Source organism: Marmota flaviventris, chromosome 2, assembly GCF_047511675.1.
Source record: "Marmota flaviventris isolate mMarFla1 chromosome 2, mMarFla1.hap1, whole genome shotgun sequence".
NCBI lineage: Eukaryota > Metazoa > Chordata > Mammalia > Rodentia > Sciuridae > Marmota > Marmota flaviventris.
This window is the reverse complement of record NC_092499.1, coordinates 90,986,686-91,004,646: the sequence shown is the minus strand read 5'-3', so window position 1 is coordinate 91,004,646 and position 17,961 is coordinate 90,986,686. Positions and strand designations below refer to the sequence as shown.

General features: G+C 34.9%; 2 protein-coding genes across 11 annotated transcripts in view; one reads left to right on the top strand and one right to left on the bottom strand.

Annotated features, from left to right (window-relative positions):
• The window catches only part of Ganc (glucosidase alpha, neutral C), an 83,172-nt gene extending 76,883 nt beyond the window's left edge, over positions 1 to 6,289 (bottom strand). For 4 of the 6 annotated variants that reach the window (XM_027925980.2, XM_071608132.1, XM_071608133.1 and 1 more), the window contains exons 1-3: positions 6,209 to 6,289; positions 5,126 to 5,473; positions 3,232 to 3,294 (exon numbers count right to left, since the gene is read on the bottom strand). In XM_027925980.2, the coding sequence (XP_027781781.2) occupies positions 3,232 to 3,294; positions 5,126 to 5,154 (92 nt within the window). In that variant the 5' untranslated portion in view covers positions 5,155 to 5,473; positions 6,209 to 6,289. Of the gene's footprint in view, positions 1 to 3,231; positions 3,295 to 5,125; positions 5,474 to 5,628; positions 6,176 to 6,208 lie in introns of those variants that run through there. The other 2 variants (XM_071608130.1, XM_071608131.1) reach the window with 2 other exon arrangements.
• Tmem87a (transmembrane protein 87A) overlaps positions 6,117 to 17,961 on the top strand; it is a 57,953-nt gene continuing 46,108 nt past the window's right edge. For 2 of the 5 annotated variants that reach the window (XM_071608139.1, XM_071608135.1), the window contains exons 1-6: positions 6,119 to 6,321; positions 7,576 to 7,636; positions 10,707 to 10,792; positions 14,924 to 15,037; positions 17,616 to 17,669; positions 17,776 to 17,820. In XM_071608139.1, coding sequence (XP_071464240.1) covers positions 6,166 to 6,321; positions 7,576 to 7,636; positions 10,707 to 10,792; positions 14,924 to 15,037; positions 17,616 to 17,669; positions 17,776 to 17,820 — 516 coding nt within the window. In that variant the 5' untranslated portion in view covers positions 6,119 to 6,165. Of the gene's footprint in view, positions 6,322 to 7,575; positions 7,637 to 10,706; positions 10,793 to 14,923; positions 15,038 to 17,615; positions 17,670 to 17,775; positions 17,821 to 17,961 lie in introns of all 5 variants that reach the window. The other 3 variants (XM_071608140.1, XM_071608138.1, XM_071608136.1) reach the window with 3 other exon arrangements.

The window sequence follows — 17,961 nt, the reverse complement described above, 5'->3', positions numbered from 1 at the left end:
CAGATTAGTGAAACCCTGCCTCAAAAGGAAAAACAGAAAGAACTTGGGATGTAGTGCAGTGGGGTAAAGCGACCATGGGTTCAATCCTTAGTACAAAAAAAAAAAAAAATTCACTGTGTTATTAAGTGAACAGGGCATAGGTAGTACTAGTACTCTCATAAAGTATTAAGGGTATTACATATTATTTGAGTACTAATAAAATTATTACTAATAAGAATATTAATGTAATTTTTCAATATAACATCCTTAATTTGCTTAAGGATTGCAATTTGTCTCCTTTATTGAGCAAGTGGGGTAATTTTCAAAGATGACATTTATGAGTTTGTTCATGTCCTACTCTCTTTTCATGAAATAAATCCTTTAGTAGCAACTGAATAGATTCTAGTAGAAATTCATCTAATGGTTTAACAAGATGACCAGGCATATCCTATGAATGACTGCGAAGTGGATTTTTTGCACACGTAGAATCTAGAGTGTATCCTGAGACTAGAGGGTATCAGTAGACAAACCTTCCTATAATTGAATTCCTATAATTGTCAACACTGCTCATGCGAAGAATACATAGTGGAAGTAAGCTACAATGTAATACGAATCCTATAAAACAACACCTAGTGATGAGTTGGCTACAACAATTCCTATAAGACGTTCAATGGTAAATAGGAAAATAAATACAAGGGTTTATAGTATTATAGGAGATCATTTAATGTTTCTATTGTGTGTGTTGCTAGTCAGCTAAACACTTTAACCCCTGTTGGAATGGAAATAATTACAGAAGCTGATGTAAAATATGCTCAGGTATCAATATGTATTTCCTATGGTAATTATGTGGTAGGTTCAGAAAATAAATCCTAAGTAATCAATAGATATATAGCTCACACGATTCGTATATAACCAAAGGCTTCTTTTTTTTCCCTGAATAATAAGTAATAATATGTGAAATAATTCCAAATCCAGGTAAAAAAGAGTATATACTTCTGGGTGTCCAAAGAATTGGAATAAATGTTCATAGAGGATTGGGTCTCCTCCTCCAGCTGGGTCAGAGAAAGTTATATTGAGGTTTTAGTTAGTGAGAAGCTCAGGAATTTCTGCTTCTAGTACTGGGAGGGAACTAAATAATAGTACTGCTGTAATTAGCAGTAATCTGACAAATAATGGTGTTTGATATCAATGTAGACTTCCCTCTAAGATACCTGTTCTGAATTAAAATCGTATACTTAGCAGCATAAGTCACAATAGCTAAATTATGGAATTAACCTAGATGATCTTCAGTAGATGAATGGATAGGGAAACTTTGGTATATATACACAATGGAACATTACTCAGCTTTAAAGAAGAGTGAAATTATGGCATTTGCCAGCAAATGGTTGGAGTTGTCATGCTAAGCAAAATAAGCCAATCCCACAAAACCAAAGGCTGAATGTTTTCTTCGATATGAGGATGCAGACACATAATGGCACTTAGGGGCGTGGGAGCATGGGAGGAATGGAGGAACTTTAGATGGGGCAAAGGGGAGGGAGGGGAAAGGAGGGTGCAAAGGGGTAAAAATGATGGTGGAATGAATTAAGACATTCCACCATCATTTAAGATCATGTAAGACACGAATGGTGTGAAAATACTTTGTGTAAAACCAGTGTAAATTGAAAAATTGTGCTCTATATGTGTAATATGAAATGAATTGCATTCTGCCATCATGTATAACAAATCAAATAAATTTTAAAAAATGGTATACTTTCCTGGGTTGGGAATGTAGTTCAGAGCTTGCCATTAAAAGTCTTTGTGTAGCATGCATGAGGCCCTATATTTATCTCTACAAAGACAGACAGACACACACACACACACAAATTTTCCTTCCTCTATAGAGTGAATAAATTAGAAAGTTAAATTATATAAAACACTTTTTTATTATTTGTTTCAGGATCACATAAAAGTAGATAGCAAAAAACAAAGATTTTAAAGACATCTTTTTGAGGCTCTGGGGAAACAAATGATCTCATAGAATTTGATGGGAGTATAAAATAGTACAATCTTGGTAGAGAAAATCTGGTAGTAGTTACCACATTTCAAATGCATTTACACTTTAAACCAATAATCCCATTCCTAAAAATCCATCCTTTAGATATCTTTCAGTGCTATTATAGCAAAACACTGAAAACAACCCAAGGATCTAGCAAGAGGAGACAAATGAAATAGTATATCTAACCATGGAATACTATGCAACTACAAAAATGGAGGAAATTCTCCAAGTACTCAAGTCAAGGTTCTTTAGAATAAACTATAAAGCAGAAAAAAAAGATATATAGAACAGTATATGCAGAGATTAATTTGGTATAAGAAAATGGGTGAGGGGCTGGAGTGATGGCTTAGTGGTAGAGCGCTTGCCTAGCATGTGTGAGGCACTGGGTTTGATTCTCAGCACTGCATATAAGTAAATAAAAATAAAGGTTCATTGACAACTAGAAAAAAAAGAGGGTGATGTAAGAATATGTACCTTTACAAAAAGAACTACTGGAATAAATAAGAAATTAATAAAACTAGTCACTGACAGAGACAAGGTGACGCATAGGGTGGAAGCGGACAGCAGTGGGAATAAACTTTTCAATGTGTATCTTTTTATATTACTTTTGAACTACATGAAAGTGTTATCTATTCAGACATGAAATTTTAAAATTAGTTTAAAAATTTAAATAGTGGTAAGTATATAGAGGTAAAAGTCTGAAGAATTATTTTTTTAAATTTATTTTTTAGTTGTAGTTGGACACAATACCCTCATTTTACTTTTATTTATTTATTTATATGTGGTGCTGAGGATCAAACCCAGGGCCTTGCACATGCTAGGCAAGTGCTCTACCGCTGAGCCACAGCCCCAGCCCTTGAAGAATTCTTTAATCATTACATTTCCTAATTGATCCTTTCCTTAGAAAGCCTATCGATTCTCAAAAGTTAATAGCATTAATTTTAAAATATTGTCAGAATTTTTAATTAAAATTTTTTTTTGTGGTACTGGGGATGGAACCCAGGCCCCTCTGCATATTATGCAAGTATTTTACCACTGAGCTGCACCTCTAGCCCTTTAATAAATTAATTAATTTTTTTGAGACAGGGTCTCACAAAGTTGCCCAGGCTGGCCTAGAACCTCTTGCTTCAGCCTCCCAGGTAGCTAGGATTATAGGTGTGTGCCTCTGCATCTGGCCAGAAATGTTTTGATCAAGGTAATATATTTACTTTCCTTACCTGTAGAAAGCAATCTTGCTGCAGTCTCTGAAAACATTTTTATCCACAGCTTCTTCTTCAACACTAAATGAAAAGACATTTTAAGAAATGTATTTTACATAGTGTTTGTGAATCCAATTTTTGTATCTTCTCTAACTATAGTATGAAGATGTAAAATAAACCTTTGGAGTCTATTGTGCAATGCAAAATTGTTTCACAACAACTTCATGTAATACAATGGCATAAGTGTTGCAGAATGAATAAACTTCTGTAAAATATCCAAATTGAATAACAAAATATCAAGTTCTGGGATTATTCTGAAAGCAAAGGAAAAATGGCACTGTCACTTATGAGGAAGGGTTCTTTTAAAATTATGACTACAACAGTAAAATCCGAAAGAGCAAAGAACAAAACAAAACCCTCCAAGACAAATGAAAATTTAAAAAAACAAACAAACAAACAAACAAAAGAACCCAAACACACAAAAAAATAAATTGGCCGGGCACAGTGGTGCATGCCTATAATCTCAGAGGCTGGGGAGGCTAAGGCAGGAGGATCATGAGTTCAAAGCCAGCCTCAGCAATTTAGTGAGGTGCTAAGCAATTCAGTGAAACCCTCTCTCTAATAAAATACAAAATAGAGCTAGGGATGTGGCTCCATTTAACCACTGTTAAGTGGCCTGGAGTTCAATCCCTGGTACCCAAAAACAAAAATTAAAAAAAAAAAAATCAACAACAACAAAAAAAACACCTACTCACCTATTTAATCAACAAAATATTTTCAGAATATATTTAAAAATTTTTTTTGTTTTAGTTGTTGATAGACCTTTATTTATTTATATGTGGTGCTGAGAATCGAACCCAGTGCCTCACAAATGCCAGGCAAGTGTGCTACTGCTGAGCCCCAGCCCCAGTCCACCAAAATATATTCTTACTGGGTGTTGGGCTCTGGACAAGATAGGAAGGACAATGTCCATACTTTCTGTAAAAGCCTAACTGGGAATCACAATATAACCTGACAAATGCTCTGAGAGGTATTGCAAAGTGCTAGAATTAGAAACAATCACAGAAAGAAAATCTTTTGCTTTTTAATTAAGATGATGATGATGATGACAATCCAGAAGTAAATGTTCTTTTTCTAAAATATCTTTATTTATTTTTTTATATGATGCTGAGGATGCCACCAAGTGCCTCATGCATGTGAGGTAAGCACTCAACCACTAAGCTACAACCCCAGCCCCAGAAGTAAATGTTCTTTAAAACTAAATTTCCAGAAGAAACGTTTCTGGAATAAAACATGAACAAGATGTACACTGCTATTTGAGTATGGGTATTTAATTTATCCTTCATCTGATTAAAACAACTATAAAAACAAAACATTAGTTTTCATGCAGAGTGTGGCTGTATACTCTGTAGTCAGTTTGTCCATGATTTTTTTTGGACACCAACTTCAAAAAATGAAAACATATATACCATTAGTCCTTAGTTCTACTAAAAAATTCTCTTTATCACGAAGTAATTAAATCTTTCATTAAACTCAGCTTTTGTCACTGCTTCACATTTGAAGTAGCAGCTCTGGAATGACATAGAAGGAGGGTATAAACTTAACTTTGAAAGCAACATGCTTAAAATTCATATGTTAAGAGTTATGTTGGCAACTTTTCCAGTATTAACCATCCTGTATTCAACCATCCTGAAAATATATTGAGGCTATTTACATTAGCCAATTCCCTCAAAATTGAGTAAAAATGATAAAGCACACAACCTAATATTCAAATAAGAAATGCATATATATATATATATATATATATATATGTATTTTTTTTTCCAGTAAAAACTTCAAAACCAGAAGGCTGTTTTCAAGGTACTTTCAGTCCTCCCTGGGGTCAGTCCCTGCAAGAGCACTCGGTCTTTACCTGATTTCCTCTTCCCCAGCTGCTTCCATAACTTCTCTGTCAATCCAACTGGCTCTCAGCTCTCAGGCCACGGCCTAGGGCGATCTTTATAAAAAGCCAAGGAGTCGTCTTTCTAAAATTATGACCAGCACTTCACCATCGTCAAGTTTCTGGTAAATGGAGTCTCCCCCAGATTCTCAAGGAATGACAAATATTGGCTCTTGCTCCTTGGATTTTTTCAAACGCAACTAGCGTTTCTACAGGTATTATCGTGGCAAAATTTTCCTGATTATGGGTGAATGATGAGGACCGTGCTTTCATTAGAAACCGAAACTGTTTGCAGTGGAGAAGGCGTGTATACAATGACTCCTAGAGGGTAAAAAACAAGATCGTGAGAACCAGGAAGCACCGAGACGGCCTCCAGATTGGAGCAAAGCTGCTGCAGTTTTCTCTCAGTGGCAGTCATGCTAAGATACTGAAAACTGATGCACTCTTTTCCCGATTTTAGTTTGAAAGAGAAGTACCGGCGAGGTCTTTACTGGAAGCTGATTGTCCGGCCAAACTCCTGTAGCTAAAAAAGGCTCTTTTAAAGATTTTTTTTATTATACCATCCAGCTAGGAATCGCTTCTACTACACGAGTGCCAAATTTCAGCCTTTGCTTAAACAGGTCCCAAACGGGACAACTCGCTAAAGGACGCCTATCAGGCAGCCAGAATTACCGCTTCTCCAGGCTTCTGACTCCGTTCGACTTAGAAGGAATGAGGGGTTAGGGCAAGAGGGAGGAGGGGAGAGTCGAACGCTGCAGAGCAGAAGCCGGACGCCTGAGTGGCTATGGGAGATCTTTTAATCAAACCGACCAGGTTGCCACAGGACGACGCCTGCGCAATAGGTCCAAAGTCTCACACTTGATCTAGTACGACTGTCAGAGCAGTGGCCGCTAGGTTGCAAAACAAACAAGCCCCACGAGGTTTCGAGGACCCGGATGATCCCGCCCTCAGAGCAGAGCCGGAAGAGGGCGGGACAAACCGGAAGGAGGTGAAATGCTTTCAGTAGACACTCCATGGCTGTGAAGATGGCGGCAGCTGCGTGGCTTCAGGTGTTACCTGTCATTCTTTTTCTTCTGGGGCCTCAATTGTACCCATTGTCGCTTTTCGGCGTAGGGCTGGCACCCGTTTCTGCTGCCGACCGATCCAAGTGGCATGTTCCGATACCGTCGGTGAGTGTTAAGAGTAGTGAGCGACTGAGCCTGGAGGAGCAAGAGGTGGGGCTACGGCGGCCCAAGGGGTTCATGAAGGTTCGGAAGAAGATTGCTTCCGAAGGGGTGGGATTCCGGGAGAGTCTGTGTAGCCGGCCCCCTGGGACCCACCTCCCTGGAGCGGAAAGCTGTTCTTGGTGGAATGGCTAGGTGGAAAGTCAGGGGTACTTAAGCTGCGCAAAGGAGTAGTAGAACGGGTTCTCATTAGAAAGTAACAACTTTCAGTGCCTGACTTGAGAGAGATTTAAACTTGATATCAGATAGTGGTTTATTTTTCAGCTGAAGTTTTACAGAGTACAGTGAGCCCAAGTTAGGAGGGATGTGTAAAAAGACGTCTTCGTTTCTTTTTTCCTCTGCACTCTCTCTCTCTCTCTCTCTTTTTTTTTCTGGGTAATTCTGCTTTCAAAATGGTTCGATTTTATTTTCACTTTAAATTGGTTATTCTAAGTTTTTCTAAGGTTAAGAATCCTTGGTATTTAAAAATCTATTTTCAACACCGGAATGACTAAAAATGAAAGAATTCTAAAATATAATTTGGTAAGGCTAATTTTTAAAATTTGGTCAATTAACTAGATAAATGGACTTTATCTGTTCCACCCACTTTTTAAAACTTCATTTTGTCCTTCATAGGACATAAACTAGATGCAGGCACGAAGTGCTAAAAAAAAAAAAAAAACAAAAAAACATTAACTGTGAAAACCACGTTGGCTTTTTTGTTTGATTTTGCTCCGCTCGCCCACTGTAAATTTATACAGCATGCATTATAGTTTATATTCATTTGGTGAAGAACTTGTTCTCAATTTTAGGGTTTTCCTGGTTCTTTAATGATGAATAGTTAAGTTTTAGATTTAAACATGAGTGATTATTTGAGGCGGGACAACCGACAATGACACCTAACCTCTATTGGTTCTTTTCGGCATTGATCAGTGAGTGAAGGAAATGAGTTGATTATTGAGGGGTAAGACAAATGAAGATTTAGGTTGAGCTTCCTAGTAGCCTCCCTTCTAAATTCCTTGCTTTGTGGCCTGTGGGGAAAAATTGTGCACTTTGTGATCAAATTTCACTAAAAGGAGTGACGTTACTATTTTTTAGTTAAGAAAACTAACTTGGGGGGAAAAGCTAATTTGAATATTTTATACTTTTAAGTAGCTGTATTCTGTTGTGGGAATTGAAGTGATCTGATGCTAAATTTTCTTTTTTTTTTAAACTTTGCAGGGGAAAAATTATTTTAGTTTTGGAAAGATCCTTTTCAGAAATACCACTATCTTCCTGAAATGTGAGTTTTTGAATTTCATGAATTTTCTTGAGTTTTTGAAGTTATAAGTGAAATTTCTAAGTTACCTATTTTCCACTTCTGATCATCTATTTGCAATGTATTTTTAAGTTCAAAACTTTGGTAGTCCAACACTATATAGGTATAAACATTTGGTATAACTAAGGTCCTTTCATTAAATACTATTCAGAATACTTGTGTGAACTTTATTTTCTTCCCTTGTTTTTCAGTTTATTATACATGAATATACACCATATGTTATATACAATAATACTTATTATATGTCATATACTCATTTATACTACATTAAATTTGTGTTGAATGGTCTGCATATGTATAAATAGTTATGCATTATATATATAACATTCAGTCATCTCAGTTGAATTATATGTAATTATATCGGTTGATTGCATAGGTTTTTAATCTGTTCTGAGTCATAGAGATATCACTAATTTTACACTTGTATGCTGGTTAGATGTTTACTGAAAACATGACCTAGGTTTGTCAGACCATTGCTCAGAACAAATGTGTTCAATAGATCTTTTATTTACCAAAGGAGTATTTTACCACCTTGAGGAAGATGAAGTTTAGATATATTACCAGGAAATAGGGATTATGTAGAACAAAACCAGTTTGTCTAGTGGGACAACCACTGTATCTGAATCTAAACTATTCCATTGTGTATTAAAGAAAAGCTTCCTTTTAGTTCTGAAACGGGCTTTATTTAAGAGAATAAATGGTCATGGGAAGCTCAGTTTCAAGATGAGGGATGAAATCCAGATGATTGCTGTACAATTCTTTTTTCTAAACTGGGAATTAAACCCAGGAGTGCTTTAGCACTGAACTACAATCCCAAGCATTTTTATTTTTTAGTATTGATTCAGGGGCTCGCTATGTGGCTGGGCTCACCTCAAACTTGAAATCCTGTCTCAGCCTCCTGAGTAGCTGGGATTACTGGTTAATAGGTTCACTACGTATTTTTAACAGACTAATGTGTACTTCTAAACATACCTTCCTCTAGAAAGTGCAAAGTTTTAAGGTGTAATTAGATGATTTTATTCTTTTAATTGTTTAGTAAATAGTTGTTAAATACTTATTATGTGCTGGGTACTCTTTTATTTTTTTGTGGTAATATGGATTGAACCTAAGGGCGCTCTATTACTGAGTTTCACCTGTAGTCCTGTTTATTTATTTCAGTACTGGGGATTAAACTCAGGGGCACTCAACCACTGAGCCACATCCCCAGCCCTATTTTGTATTTTATTTAGAGACAGGGTCTCACTGAGTTACTTAGCACCTTGCTATTGCTAAGACTGACTGCGAACTTGCAATCCTTCTGCCTCAGCCTCCTGAGCTATTGGGATTACAGGAGTATGCCACCACGTATTTTTTGAGATAGGGTCTTATTTGGTTGCCGAAGCTGGCCTTGAACTTGCAGTCCACCTGAGTAGCTGGAATTATAGCTGCCCACTCTCCTGGCTTGGATACTCTTTTAGACAGTAGTATTTTTCTCACCTGCATTTTGATCTATATTTTAAAGTTTTTTTGGAGGATTTGAGGCTCCTTAAAAATTTTGTTACTTCTGTGTACCAATTGGCTCTGATTTTATATTTTTGTGCGTATGGTATATGGTCTTTTTTTTTCTTTTTGTTGTAGATGGACACAATACTTTTTTTTTTTTTAATTTGTTTTTATGTCGTGCTGAGGATCGAACACAATGCCTCATATGTGCGAGGCAAGCACTCTAACACTGAACCACAACCCCAGCCTGGTATATGGTCTTTGATGGCATAGATGTGACCATTTTCATTATCTCTATTCAGGTCTTCCATTCGGAGTTCTAAACTTTGTCTTAATTTTTTTTTTTTAACATAAACAGCAATATTTTTGCAGCTCAGTTCCCTTGCATTCTTTTTTAGGGGATGTTTTCTTACTGACTTAATTTATTAATCCTAGCTCTAGAGGTGTTCTTCTGAATAGTTCATAGCTAGATTATAGTATCCTTTATATCATTTCCATAAATTATACTCAACAAATTGAAGTTTTGCATATTCTAGCACTGCCCTATGAAAATGTGTGGTTGTTTAAAAATTAGTCTGAGAAAACAATTTAAAATAAACAAAAAGGAGGAGCTTATAATTAGGTTGCTGCTTTTGTTGTGAACCAGAGGTAGATTCCTGAATGCAGTCATGATTGTCACATTTGTATAAAGCAGGGAATCTTTAGTGTATTGTCCTTTTCCAGTGCTTTTCCAGATAAAGGAGAATGCTGACTTCTCCTAGGTGAGACAGCTAATCAGTCATATAGTTAGATTTACATTCCCAAATTTTCAGAATAGTGCCTTGATCTGTTAAAATAGTGTGTTCCTAACTTCGAATTATATGAAGTTTGCATGATTTCATGAGGCCTAGGGTGAGCTTTGAAAAAAAAATCTAATACTGTCTTTTCAACCTTTCCCAGCCATGCTTGCTTTTTGTTTATTGCTCTTTGTGTCCATTATTGATGTCTTTCAAGGTCCAAGCCAGGAATTTTTCCTTCAGTGGAACTATTATTTAAACCACAATTAACAATTGTGAATGTGACATTTTTCATGTTATTCTGTATCTCTTCAACTAGAGTATAGCTTCTTTAAGTATCTTTAGTAATTCTTTCCTGTCTGTTTTTTTCTTTGACCTAATGCTGTGCTATGCTGTGCTGTTGTACCTTTGTAAACTCTGTTCAATAAATATTTGATTACTAGAAGACTGGTTTTAACTTGGAACTGTTTTTATCACTCCCAAATTTTCCCAGTAGAGATCTAGAAATTGAGGTTTTTAAGGTATAGAAATAGATCCACAGTCAAAAGAATAAAAAACTACTTAATTATTATCCCTTTCTGAAAATAACTATATTTTATCTAAAGAATATTCAGTTCTTTTTGCATATGTTAACCCATTTCCTTATGTTAGGAGAAGGGATGATCTCTGAGTATTTAAGTAGAGGGTAGATAATAAATAGAATATGATAGGGAAATGCTTTTTGGAAAAATGCTTCACTTGAGAATCATCTTTTGTTTATAATTATTTCTTTATAGTTGATGGAGAACCTTGTGATTTGTCTTTGAACATTACCTGGTTTCTGAAAAGTGCTGATTGTTACAATGAAATTTACAATTTCAAGGTAAGGAACATAAAATTATAGATTTTTCTTGGACTCTAGAAAGGTCATCTGGTCCCAAACTCTTAATTTTATAGAGGAGAGAATATCATGTAGTTGTGGAGGAGTAGAGCTGTAACTAAAATCCATTGTTCTCAATTTACAGATCTGCTATATTAGCAATTCTCAGGCTTTTTTTTTTGTGGTGCTGGGGATTAAAACCCAGGGCCTTGTGCATGTAAAACAAGCACTCTGCCAACTGAGTTATATCCCCAGCCTCAAGTTCTCAGACTTTTTGATCTTAGAGCTCTTTTTATTTTTTTCTTTAAATATTTTTTTAGTTGTTAATGGACTTTATTGTCTTTATTTTTATGTGGTTCTGAGGATTGAACCCAGTGCCTCATGCATGCTAGGCGAGCACACTACCACTGAGCCACAACCTCAGCCCCTTGATCTTGGAACTCTTAACATTCTTTTGTCACTTTTTTTTTTTTTTAATTTTTTGGTAGTGGGAATTGAATTCAGGGACACTTTACCACTGAGCTACATCCTTAGTCCTTTTTTATATTTTTTAATTTTTGAGATAGATTCTTGCTAAGTTGCTTAGGCTGGCCTTCAATTTGTGGTCCTCCTGTCTCAGCCTCCTTAAGTCTCTGGGATTACAGGCCTGTGCCACCATGCCTGACAGAACTCTTAGCATTCTTAAAATTGTGGATACCAAAAGCCTTTGTTCACATTGATTTCTCTTTTGGAAATTAAAACGGAGGAAATATATTTAGTAAGTTATTATTAAACATGTAACTTTTTACGTGTTAGTATAAATAACATTTTTAAAGAAAATAACTATTTTTCAAAAAGCATAGAAGGTTAACATTATTTTACGTTCTTATGGATCTCTCTTTCTGCCCATTCTCCATCTTTTCCCCCACCCCGCTAGGGATTAAACCCTCACTCTACCACTGAGCTACATCCCCAGTCCTTTTAATTTTTAATTTTGAGACAGTTTTATGATAAGTTGCTAAGGCTAGCCTCAGTCTCCCGTACTGCTGGTACATGTGTGTCACCATGTCTGACTTGTAGATCTTTTTAATTAAAATCTGTCAGAACAGAAGACTGCTAGATTCCTAAATCTCATTTTTTAACCTATTTGATATATTATTTTAGGTTGAAGTATAAGTTGAAAATCTAACCTCATACAGATGCATAGTTGGGAAAAAGAACTGGTATATGAGTAATCTCTTAAATAATTAGGAATATTTCTGTTTCTGTACCAAAACTATAAAAGGGTTTAAGATTTTTATTTATTTTTTATCAGTGGAGTTTTTTAAAGATCGGTTGAAATGTGGAATCTGAAATCATATTAGTGAATTTTTTTGTGTCCTGTAGTATGAAATGCTTGAATGGATCTTTTTTTTTTTTCTTTTTAATATTTATTTTTTTAGGTATAGATGAACACAACACAATGGCTTTATTTTTATGTGGTGCTGAGGATCGAACCCGAGTCCTGCCTGTGCTTGGCGAGCACTCTACCGCTGAGCCACAATCCCAGTCCCTTGAATGGATCTTTTACCCACGCATGATTTTAATATCATTCATTGATCATTTAGAAAATATTGTTGATGGAATTATATAAATCCTTAAAATATTAACTCATTGTATATTTAACTCTAAATTTCACTGTTAATAACTCTCATTTCTATTTTCATACCCATCTTAATCAGTAGTTCTATAATATTATCAATTTCTTCCTTGAAGTTATAGTCCTTAGCATTCTTAAAATTATTGTGGATACCAAAAGCCTTTGTGCACACTGGTTTCTCTTTTAGAAATTAAAACTGAGGAAATATATTTAGTAAGTTATTTTAAAGTGGCACCTTGTTACATGTTACTATAAATAATATTTTTAATGAAAATAACTATTTTTCAAGAAGCATAGAGGGTTAACTTTATTTTGCATTCTTGCAGATCTCTCTTTTCTTTCCGTCCATTCTCTGTCTGTTCCCCCACCCCACTAGGGATTGTACCCTTACCCTACCACTGAGGTACATCCCTAGTCCTTTTAATTTTTGATTTTTTTTATCTTAAGACAGGTTTGAGACAGATATTTAGGAGAATATTTCCCAAATCACCAAGTCTGAATAACCATAGTTTGTCAGTCATTTTTTCAAGTTAAAAAAAAGTTATGTTTTGCTCACATGACAAAACAATTACATAATGCTTTTTTCAAGATATTCATTTATCATATTTTGCATACTTTCCATTTTGTTACTTAGGTGATTAAAAAAGGCATGTACTCACAGACCCAGACTTGTTTAAAGTTTTACTGTGTGTCAATGACATTCTTACATCTTAGATTTTTTTTTTTTTTTGTAACTTGAGTTTGTGACTGTGAAGAATGGAACTGCTAGTACAGTTTCATGCCACTGTTTTGGTTCTTGATAAGTGGCAACAATTTATTCACCATTGTTTTTGTACCAGGAGTGCATAGCAAAAAGAATTTGATTTCTTAGACCTTCTGAAAGGGGTTATGGACCATTCTTTTTAGAATTGCCATGGTACTGCCCTGCCAGTGGAGGGGCTGGGCCCTGGGCCGAATGTTTTCTCTGATATAAGAAGGCTGATTCATAGTGGGGTAGGGAGGGGGAGCATGGGGGAATACATGAACTCTAGATAGGGCAGAGGGGTGGGAAGGGAAGGGAGGGGGCATGGGGTTAGAATTGGTGGTGAAATGTGGTGGTGGAATGTGATGGATATTATTATCCAAAGTACATTTATGAAGACACCAATTGGTGTGAATATACTTTGTGTACAACCAGAGATATGAAAAATGGTGCTCTGTATTTGTAATAAGAATTATAATGCATTCTGCTGCATATATAAATTTAAAAAATTAATTTAAAAAATAAATAAAATTTATAAGTTATAAAAAAGAATTGCCATGGTACATGATATTTGAGCATTAAAGATACCTTTCTCTTAAGATGGATTTTTCAGGCCTTTTCCATTCTGTTTCTAGCCCACGATTTGCAATTTGCATCTTATTTCTTTTTTCCCCCCTAAAATTTTTCTATTCTTGAAGTTCTTTACAAAGATAACATGGTCTTTAAAAAGTGCCCACCATCCAGGTAGGTTTTCAAAACATAAGCATTTTAAATTTCTGCTTGATACTGAAGTTTTATATGATCTTTTATGCAGCAGTGGTACTTGTGTTTTGTTTTTGTTATATAACATTGGGTGAGATTGACTATGACAGAAAGGAATGAAAGGTGTGAAGAATTTAAGAGAGAATTTGTAACATTTCAGAATATAGTTTGAATTATCAGTGATACTTTTCTCTTGCTTGCTTACTAATTGAATTTTCAGTAAAAGGCTCAGACATTTGAAACTTGTATAAAGTGGTTAAGAGCTTAGCAGATTGTCTTCATAGGAAATGCAAGTATCAAGTATTTTGGATTGCTATAAGATGAAAATATGAAGATGATAAAACAAAAGGTTGGAGGTTTGGTATTGGAGCTTTTTCTAATGAAGGCAACATCAGAGATGTGGATATTGGAGAAAAATCAGAACTAATAGGTCACAAAGATAGAAGTTGGAGAGTATCAGCAATAGCTGTGAGGAAGTGTATATCTTTTTATTAATGTTAAGTTGGTCAGTGACTCTTTCAAATGTATTTTCATGTGACAGAAACTCTGAACTAGTTTACAAGTTTACAATAGTTTACAATAGTTTATGAGGAAGTGTATATCTTTTTATTAATTTTAAGTTGGTCAGTGACTCTTTCAAATGTATTTTCATGTGACAGAAACTCTGAACTCTGACAGTTTCCCTCAGATTTCCTAGAGAACTATCCTTTGTGAGCCAAAGACAAGAATTCAGCACTTCAGAGTTTAACATTAGATTCCTGATACTGTTTTATGGTCTTTGCTTGATGCTATTAATTTTTAAAATAGCAAACTAAAAACTTGTACCACAAATTTGATCTATTTGTTATCCTCTGAATATCTTATATGTGACAGGTAAATTAAATACTTTGTATCAAATTCTTTTTGCTATGCACTCCTGGTACAAAAACAATGGTGAATAAATTGTTGCCACTTATCAAGAACCAAAACAGTGGTTTATTTGTGTAAATACTTTGTATCTCCCCTTTTCCAGGCAGAAGAAGTAGAGACATATTTGGAAAAACTTAAGGAAAAAAGAGGCTTGTCTGGGAAATACCAGACATCATCAAAATTATTCCAGAACTGCAGCGAACTCTTTAAAACACAGGTAATCTTAAAAAGGGATATAGAAGAGGTGGATAATGTAATTCTATATGTATTTAACATAATTAGTTCCCCCTACAATTATTTCTTTTTTTTTTTTTAATTTTTTTTTAGTTGTAGATGGACACAATATCTTTATTTGCTTATTTTTATATGGTGCTAGGGATAGAACCCAGGGCCTCATGCATGCAAGGCAAGAGCTCTACCACTGAGCTACAACCCCAGCCCTACAATTATTTCTTGTAGGTGAAATAATTTGGAAGTTTGTTTTGATAGGTGCATAGTCAACCACTTATATATTCATCTCATTAAAGAGAGGATATACTTTGTATGTAAAAAGCAGACTTTTTTTTTTATTGTGGAAGATATATATTGTCATTTTAACCTTGTAAGTACAATTCAGTGACTTTAACTATCACCGCTGTCTAGCTCCAGAATTTTCATCATCCCAAACTGAAACTCAAACCTATTAAACAGTCACTGCCATCCACTCCTAGTCCCTAGTAACTTTCTATCTCTATGATTTGACTGTCCTAGATGCCTCTTAAGTAATATCATATACTTTTTGTTCTGGATTCTTTTACTTCACATGTTTCCAAGGTTCATCTGTGTTGTATCATGTATCAGAATTTTATTCCCTTTTAAGACTGATTTATATTCCCTTGTTAGTATATTTCACATTTGTTCATTCATCTGTTGATGGGCATTTAATGCCTCAAAAAGAAATTATTATTATTTTTGCAATCCTTCTGATCAAACCCAGCATCTTGTGCATGCTAGACAAGCATTTTACCACTGAGCTACATCTTCAACCCTTAACACCTCAAATTTTTAATTCTCTTGCCTCATCTAATTACTAGGTTCCCAGAAAAATCAGGGTTTTTTTTTTTTTTATGTTTTACTACTATAGATCTGAAGTCAAAAGGATGTCACTGTCTTAAAGTGGAGTTTTATACCTTATTTTAGATAAAGAAGAGATGATTAATATATATAAGTTTTGATGCTATAAATATTTATATTATATAAGTGTGGTTTCTAAAATGAAATTCTATTTACTTAGAAATAGAATCATAGATATTGAAAATAGTTATTTTGATAGTCTTTGCTTTACTGATTTAAAAATTGCTTTGGAGGGGTTGAGGATGTATCTCAGTGGTAGATCACTTGCCTATCATGTGTAAGGACTTTGATTCAATCCCCACCAAACCCCTGAAAAAATATTGAAAAAGTTGCTTGGGAATATTTTTCCAAATTGCCATGAAATGGCAGGGAGTTCCCTGAAAGTTAGGTATTCTATCCAGTCTCTAGAGGTAAAGTTTATTTATAATATTTGTTTTTGTTTGGTACTGGGGATTGAACCCAGGGGCTCTCTGCCACTGAGCTATACTCCCAGACCTTCTTATGTTTTATTTGGAGACAGAGTCTTATTAAATTGTCAAGGCTGACCTCAAATATGCAGTCATCCCACCTTAGCCTTTCTTTGTATCTGGGATTACAGGTGTGTGTCACCACACTGGCCTATTTATAAGATTTCAATTAAGAATTGCTAATTGATAAGCAAATGAAGTAATTGATTATTGAATTATTAGAGTTCAGTTCTTGTCATAGTTTAGATTTTTGGCAGGGAGGTGTATTGGGGATTGAACTTGAGCTCTGAGCCACATCCCCAGCCCTGTTTTGTATTTTATTTAGAAACAGGGTATTATTGAGTTGCTTAGATCCTTGCCTTGCTGAAGCTGGCTTTGAACTCGCTATCCTCTTGTCTCAGCCTTTCCAGCTGCTCGGATTACAGGCGTGTGCCACTGCGCCCAGCCATAGCTTAGATTTTACGGACTTGAAAGGAAAAGGAAATAGCTTTTAAATGGAAGAGAAATGGTTAAAAAAAAAAAGAAGCCAGAAAAGACGTTGAGTCATTTGTATGTTTTCTGTTGGTTCTCCAAATTTATCTCCAAGCTAAGGGGATTGGTTGGTCTTTCTTAGATTTGATTATGGAAAGCTATGTGTTGACTCCTAGTGCTTGTTCCCTACTTTTAAATCTGATATACTCTTTCCAGATTCATGTACACATTTTGGTAAAATTTTCTCTTCTCCAGTCTAATGTAAGAATTGAATTACATAATCTAACTACTCAGGAAGGAAAATGCCTCATCTACCAATAATTGGTAAGATGAGCAATTAGTGTAGTCTTTTGTACAACCATTGAGTGTTCTGTGGTAGAAGAAATAGTGGACTTGAGAGTCAGGAATTTAGGTTGAAATCCTATTTATTTATAGTTTTTATACTTTTTAAATCTTATTTTCCTCATCTGTACAACAAGAGAGAATTTTGTGAGATCTGCCATCCTCTGCAGATACCCTGTATCTTAAGGTTTTGTCATTCTTAAACATTTGTTATCCTTACAGAGAAATCGACAATTTGGTTTGTTATTATTTTTCAGTTTTCGGCAGGGTTTTTTAAGAAATTTTTGACTGTGGATGCTCTATTATAGTTTTTATTATGTTTGCTTTAACTGTTTCTGAGTATTTTAAAGCACACTTTCCTTTTACTATTTATATATCTTTAATTTGTGTTTCTTTTGATAGAGTTTTTCTGGGGAGTTTTTGCATCGGCTACCTCTTTTAGGAGAAAAACAGGAGGTAATTGTTTTCCTTGTGTATTTTTATTTCTTTATATCTTTTATATTTCTGAGAGGAAAGTAAAAATTCTGAATTAATTTTCTTTTCTTTTTTGTGATATTTATAGGCTAAGGATAATGGAACAAATCTTACCTTTACTGGAGACAGAACTGTAAGTCTATTTGGGTATTTGGGGCATTTGACCATATTTTAATTTATACATATTTTAATTGTTCTCTCAGTATGCTAACATTTAAAAGAAACTTAATACTGGAAGCTAAACACCAGTAATGGTTGCCTCTGGGTAATATTA